The sequence below is a fragment of the Cricetulus griseus genome, unplaced genomic scaffold, assembly GCF_003668045.3.
Source record: "Cricetulus griseus strain 17A/GY unplaced genomic scaffold, alternate assembly CriGri-PICRH-1.0 unplaced_scaffold_290, whole genome shotgun sequence".
In the NCBI taxonomy this organism is placed as follows: Eukaryota; Metazoa; Chordata; class Mammalia; order Rodentia; family Cricetidae; genus Cricetulus; species Cricetulus griseus.
The window spans coordinates 1-7,516 of record NW_023277020.1 but is presented as its reverse complement, the minus strand read 5'-3'; the positions used below and the strand labels follow the sequence as shown (position 1 = coordinate 7,516).

Genomic DNA, 7,516 nt, shown 5'->3' with positions numbered 1-7,516 from the left:
TTTGTTTGTTGGTTGGTTGGTTGGTTGGTTGGTTGGTTTTTCGAGACAAGGTTTCTGTGTAGCTTTGGAGCCTATCCTGGCACTCGTTCTGGAGACCAGGCTGGCCTCGAACTCACAGAGATCCACCTGCGTTTGTTTGTTTTTACAATGATTCCACCCCAGTCTAACCTGGTGAACTAATGACTTTTTTGTGGTTGGTTTTCTTGGTATCTTTGGAGGCTGTCCTGGAACTCGCTCTGTAGACCAGGCTGGCCTCAAACTCACAAAGATTCACCTGCCTCTGCTGGGATTAAAGGTGTGAGCAGCCACCTGGCCATTTCAATTTCAGTTTCTTTCCTGAACTCCTCGAATACAAGGAATATAAGAGGCACGGGGAGCAGCCCAACCCAGGACAGCCCACATGCTCCCCTCCTTAGATCACACCTCAGCTCTAGTTCCAGGAGAGTCTGCAATCTTGTTTGCAGAATTTGGCTTCCACACAAAGCCTCACAAAGCCTCTGTCTCCCTGACCCTTATCATCTCTGATAACAGCCACCCTGGAGCTGACAGAGTCAGACACTTCAGTGTCTCTGTGCTTTCCTCATCCCGGGTGCCTCTGTGGACCAAGGCCAGCTGACAGCGAGTGGGCTCTTCCAATCAGTCCCCTTTTAATCTCCAAGCCAGTGACCTTGCTCTGTTGTTCCATCAGAGCCTGCTCTGTTCAATTGAAAGGGACATTAGGGACAGAATACAGTGGCTCAGTGGCAGAGCACATGCCTGGCTTATACAAGGTCCCGGGTCTCACCCAGCACTGCAATTTACAAATAAGTAGATAGACAGGAAAAGAGACCTATGACAGGATTGTTGGCCTTGTGATGTAAAAGTGTGGCCGGTGTGTGGCTCGCCTCTGACCTCCATTCATGGCACACACATGCCTGCAAAAACACCGACATGTACACACACACAAATCATTTAAAAGTTAGGTTCACTAAGATGGCTCAGTGGGTAAAGGTACCTGAGGACCTGAGGTTGATCCCCAGGACCCAAGGGGACCCACATGGTGGAATGAGAGAACCAACTCCCTAAGGTTGTCTGTCCTCTGACCAGCTACTACAAATAGTGGTTTGAATGAGAATCACCCCCTCATCCCCCCAGCCTACCCACCACCCCCCACTCCCACCCACAGGCTCAGATATTTGAATGCTTAGTCACCAGCTAGTTGAACTGATTGGGAAGAATTAGGAAATGTGGGGCTGCAGAGATGGCTCACAGATTAAGAGCACTGACTGCTCTTCCAGAGGTCCTGAGTTCAATTCCCAGCAACCACACGGTGGCTCTCAACCATCTGTAATGAGATCTGGTGCCCTCTTCTGGAGTGCAGATATACATGGAAGCAGAATGTTGTATACATAATAAATAAAATCTTAATAAAAAAAAAAAAAAGAATTAGGAAATGTGTCACTGGGAGTGGACTTTGAGGTTTTGAAAGGCTTGCTGCCTACGGATCAGTATGTGAGGCTCTGAGCTACTGCTCCAGTGCCATGCCTGTCTGCTTCCTGCCATGATCATGGGCTAATTCTCTGAAATTGTAAGCAAACACCCCCCACCACCGATTAAATACTTCTTTTTTCTTCCTGGAGACAGCGTTTCTCTGTGTAGCTTTGTAGACCAAGCTGGTCTCCAACTCACTGAGATTAAAGGCGTGTGCCACCACCGCCTGCCATGTTAATTATTTTTAATTATGTGCATGCATACATAGGCGGGCATGTGCCTGTGAGTTCAGTACCCTTGGAGGCCAGAAGAGGGCGATGGATTCCCAGGAGCTGGAGTTAGAGCGCATGTTCTCTCTCATATATGGAGGTTGCTCCCCACCCTCCCAAACCCTCCCCCAATCTCCAGAGACAGGGTTTCTCTGTGTAACCCTGGCTGTCCTGGAACTCACTCTGTAGACCAGGCTGCCCTCAAACTCACAGAGATCTGCCTACCTCTGCCTCCCAAGTGCTGAGACTAAAGGCATGGGCCGCCACCACTACCACCTGGCTATGAGTTTGAGGCTAGCCTAGTCTATAGAGTGAGTTCTAGGACAGCCAGGGCAACACAGAGAAATCCTTTCATAAAAAACAAAAACAACAAAATTTGGGGCTGGAGAGATGGCTCAGTGGTTAAGAGCACTGGCTGGTCTTCCAGGGGACCCACGTTCAATTCCCAGCATTCATGAGGCAACTCCTATCTGTCTGTAACTCTAGTTCCAGGGAATCCAACACCTTCACACAGACATACAAGCACATGAGAGAGATTCATGTGTTTCAATAATTCACAGAAGGCAGGTGTGGTGGCACACGCCTTTAATCCCGGCCCTTGGGAGGCAGAGACAGGCTGATCTCTGAGTTGGAGGAACTGTGTGCTAGAATAACCCCCCCATACACACTTCTTTTTTCTTTTTGGTTTTTCAAGACATGGTTTCTCTGTGTAGCACTGGCTGTCCTGGAACTCAGAGATCTGTCTGCTTCTGCCTCCCAAGCACTGGGATTTGTAGATGGAGTGTATCACTATGTCCAGCTATAAACCTCCCTTTTCTTAAACTGTTTGTCAGGCATTCTGTCGAAGCAATAAAAAAAGTAACTGACATACCCTCTGCATTTTACAGTTGCCTTTGTAATTCAAAATACACTCCATAAATATGGATTTTTAAACCCAGCTCTCAAGGCTTGAGCTAACTGCTTCCTTCTTCAGAAACTTCATTACTGGCCAACCAAACATATCTTCTTTCCGCACCCCCCCCCCTTCAGCCTCAGGCCCCTGGCACTGGCCTCAGAGCTGCCCGCAGTATCTCACCAGCCAGGGTGCCTTTGCGTTGTTCACAGAATACAGGGCTATCTGCAGCCTGGCAGCACTCCGTCCATGTTATACAAATCAGGCCCTGGGAAGGTGATGAAGAAAGAGCCGTGCCTTCAACCACATCAGAGGGCCCTGGCAAGAAAGACAAGAGGACACTTGCCCAGGCTCTTCAGAGGCAAGTTGCCCTGGGCGTCCCCCTCATGCCTGTACTTCAGGATGCCCTGTGACAGGCACTTGCAATTGCATGGGGAAGGTGGAGATGGAAGGGATCTGGGGCTTGACTGCCAGTCAGAAGCTGCAGCTTGTCTCATCAGATAGGGTAAGGAGCAGCTGAGGAGACACCTGACATCGGCCTCCAGCTGCAACACGCACCACACACAATGTCCCTTTCCAAACACCTCACAAATCACAGCCAGATCATCAAGTCCAGGAAGCTGCCAGACCCTTGCCCAGGCTCAGGTCCCACTTCTTAGCTGACTGACCTTGACCCTCTTTTAATCCTGCGGGTCTGAGTCCTCACTTCTGTAAAATGACCAGGCCAGTTGCAAGGATCCTTCCAGTTCTAAGCCAGTGACACCAATCTGTGTCCTAGCTGCCCATCTACAGAAGGGACAGCAAAGGAAGCTTGATCTTTCTAGTCTCCAGACTGGTGCCAGGATGCCAACGGAGACACTTCTCCGGTACAGCTTAAAAAGGACCTTGGCCAGAGAAGGAAACAGTGGAGGCGTGGCAACCCTCAGGACCATCCTCAGTCCTGAATCTGAGCTGGTCCTCACACCCATTCTCTCTTTTTTTGTTTGTTTGTTTGTTTGTTTTTGTTTTTCGAGACAGGGTTTCTCTGTATAGCTTTGGAGCCTATCCTGGCACTCGCTCTGGAGACCAGGCTGGCCTCGAACTCACAGAGATCCGCCTGCCTCTGCCTCCTGAGTGCTGGGATTAAAGGAGTGCACCACCAACACCCAGCCAACAAGCCCATTCTTAGGGCCGGGGCTGGAGAGATGGCTCAGAGGTTAAGAGCACTGGCTGCTCTTCCAGAGTTCTGAGTTTCAATTCCCAGCAACCACATGGTGGCTCACAGCCATCCACTATGAGATCTGGTGCCCTTTTCTGGTGTGCAGATAGACATGGAAGCAAAATGTTGTATACATAATAAATAAAATCTTTGAAAAAAAATAGCAGACCCCACCAAGGACACCAAATACACCACAACAAGACACTGCCTATTACAGCATTTATTTCTCAGAGAGAAAATAAGACGTCATATTATAGTAGGTAAAATTAACTCTCGTATTCTTTACAGGCATAGATTTTTCTGTTTATTACCTCTCTTATAGCCATCTGTTATAAACAATTCTAGAAGGCAAATAAAGTCACTTTCTACAATAAATAGAGCATCGTGTGCTTCACAGCGGACGCGACAGAGACACGAGGCCCCGTGCCACAGCAGGATCTGAGCTGCACCTGTTCTAAAAGAGCAGGTTTTCAAATGGGACTCAGACACTGAAAAATAGAGATAAAGTGTTGGGAGAAGGAGAGGGGGTGGGGAGAAAACCCCGAGATCTTACAACACAGGTTTAGACAAGGATCACAGAGTCCACAGCTGACCAACTACCTGGGGAGAGGGGGACGCATCGGCTCCTTTAACTAGACCACACTGTGTGGCTGCACAGTGGAGGGTTCCGATAATGGAGAGTATAGGCCTGAATAACTTACAACAGTATCTTACAGTTATATACACCATGTCCTGTCCCAGCTGTTGCTGCAATGTTTACTGGACAGAATCCCGCCCTCTCTATGAATTCTGTTGGTTCCCTTTTAAACTCTGGCTCATGTCCCAAATGTGTAAGAAGTTGGTGGTTGGTTGGCTGTATTTTAAAAAGTCTGAGTATGTAAAAATGGCAGTGATCTCCCCAGGGCCTTTGTTTTGCCCAAAACTCCCCTATGAAAAGTTTTAAAACAACTAAAAATAACATCAAGGTAGAAGTCAAAATGCCAATCAGCGGCCCGCAAACCCGCCCGCGGCTTTGGTGCTTAGGAAGTGAAAAGTAACGTCAAGAGCAGAAGCCTCTGAAAGTTGCGTTGGTTTGTCAGTCAGCATTCCTTATTCACAGTTTTTTTTTTTTCTTCCTTCCTTTTGGAGGTGAGGGAGTGAAGGTTGAAGACAGGGTATGAAAGAAAAAGGCTGTGTTCCCTGCTCTATGAAGCAGGAGCAACAGAGCCAGGGGAGGGTGCTGGAGGGCAGCCTATGCCCCCTGTGTGACACAGTAAGGCTTAAGTCTGCTGCAGGAAGAGAAAAGCCAACGAGAAGGGAGGAGGGACAAGCAGCATGCCAGTTGGAAGGCATGTGCCATCCTCAGCATCCATTGAGCCTTGTGCATGGACGGGGCCCTCCCTCAGCAAGACAGAGGGCAGGAAGCCCACTCCATCCACAGGGCACATGCATGCAGCTGGGCTGGGCATGTCAGCAGCACAAGTGGGAGTCTGCGAGTGAGGGAAAGATTCTTACACGTGGGATCGCTTCTACCTGTGGCTCAGGTGCCTGGCAGACACCTATCTAACATAGCAGCTGGCCAGGAAGGAAATGAGCATCAAAGAAAAAGATCAATTTGGTGACGTTGCTGTCAGTTTGGCACAAGGGAGAAAGGAGAGCGATGTTGGGGAGGAGAGGCTGGGCTGGGTGTGGAAAATGAGATTGGGTGTGGAAGGAGGAGGTGTGAGAGTAGGTGGTGTGGGGGGAGGGGAGGGAGCTCAGTGGGTTCCCGAGGGACCCTGGCACATCTCTGGGATCAGTATCAGAACCTTGCCTGCCCTGAGGTATGGTTAGCTGGGAGAGGCATGGAGGGAGCAGTTGGCCCCAGAAAAGCAGCCTAGGACCTCTTGCTCTGTGGGCCAGGTCCACCTCCCTGGCCGGCCAAGACTCTCAGCTGTTTCTACTTCAAAGTGGTTCTTCAGTGGAATATCCCCAGGGACCTCGGGTGGGAGTTTTTGGCACACAGCGGCCCTCCAGGGGAACCACATGATTGGTCAACACTGGGCCTTGCCCTTGGAGACCCAGTCCAGTCAGGGCCTGCCATGAGAAAGAAGCTGCCGGCCAGACACTTGGCAGGGGCAGACGAGGCTTCTTATGCCTCGGGGACAGAGGAGAGGCAAAGCAGGCAGATGCAGGCCCAGTTCCACTCTTACAGGTAGGTGGAAGCGACGAAGGAGTGGGGTCCCCGTACTCGGCTCAGGTGGATCATTGCACGGTCATAGGCCACTTGTACCGACTTTCGGATGCTGGTCTTGCGGCCTTCCAACATCTTGAGTTTGTCCACAGTATCCTCCACACCCAGAGGCAGAACTTTGTCCCTTGGAAGCCACTGCCTGAAACGCAAGCACAGCTGAGATTCAGCTGCAGGAGATCCTACAGAGGCTCCTTTGGACCCAGCTACCAGGTCAAGCAAGGTGGAGGGGAAAGCAGGCAGACTGCAGATAACTGCCAACGGTATTCCAGCAGGCAGGCTTAGTAACCCTGCAGGCCTAAGCCTTGCCCTAGGGCATCTGTTACCAGCAATTCTACCTCCTATTCACACAGAGCCAGGGGTGATGGCACTTTGTTAGCCACAAGCCACCAAGCCCCTCATAAAGGACACCACATTGTCCAGACTCCCTCAGGACTGGGACACACTTTCTCTTAGCTATGGGGAGTGCTCTATTCATTCGGCTTTCAGCTTAGTCTTCTCTTTCTGGTAACTAGCTACCATGAGAGCTGCCTACCCAAGGTCATGCCTGTTCCAAAAAACAGGTGGAATTTAGTGACTGTTGGCTTAAGGGTGCACTGAGATCCCCAATTCCCAACACCTCTCCCAAACTCTACAGAAAAAAGCTGAGGCCTCTACTCAAAGTGTGCTGTCAGTGGACTTTTCCTTCTGCCTGGGGCTGTGGCCCCTCTCCTATGGCTTTCCTCAATACCTGGTCAAAGAGGCCCACTCCAAACCTACTCTAAGCACTGTTAGCTAGTGTCATTAGGAACAGCTACCACAAGCAGCATGGGCCAGCTGAAGCCTCCTCTCCCTCCTCCTATGGGTAGAGCCGGCGCCCTGGCAGGGATCCTGCAGCGGCTGCACCACTTACCAGGTGCGCTTGTTGTCAAAGAAGAGGACAAGAAAGAGCTTCTCTCCAGCCTCGGCCTGCTTCTGCTCTCCCAGCTTCAGCACGTCCAGTGGAGGGACAGGGATGGGGACACCATTGTGCAGGAGGCCCTCCCGGGGCATCTTGGGATCGATGATCTGGAGGCAGAAAAGGAGACAGGCTCTGAGCAGGGGAGAATGGGAGAAGCTATAAAACCGACCATCAAGGCACTGAAAGCCTAAGCATCCAAGGGTTCAGTTACACAAATAACCAGGCTATGGAGGCACACGTTCCTTTGCACCCCAAAATAAAAGCCTTGTCTCTCTTCCTCCAGTCCACTGTCCCACCTTCTCCCCAGCCTTGTTCAAGCAATCTTCTGGATGAAAGGACTTGATCGACAAACTGAGTAGGGCTGAGCAGGCAATTCCATGTCCAAGCCAGACAAACCCTCTCCTCAGTGTGCAATTCACTCCAGTACTCAGGGCCTTGCCCCAGTGGGCACCCAGGCTGGGACTATGCAGAAAGCTCAACCTGTCAACAGGGGCAACACCTTTGATTCTGGGTAACTGCCTCTGGCTACTACCTTCCG

The 7,516-nt window shown here is 50.6% G+C and overlaps 1 protein-coding gene across 1 annotated transcript; it reads right to left on the bottom strand.

The window, feature by feature from the left end:
- Positions 1-4,034: 4,034 nt before the first annotated feature.
- LOC113838116 (bromodomain and PHD finger-containing protein 3-like) lies at positions 4,035-7,169 on the bottom strand (the record flags this gene model as incomplete). The annotated part of the gene is made up of 2 exons (XM_027433883.2): positions 4,035-6,180; positions 6,931-7,169. Coding segments are annotated over 2 exons (423 nt in total), but the record flags the coding sequence as incomplete, so codon positions are not given.
- Between the last annotated feature and the right edge of the window lie 347 nt (positions 7,170-7,516).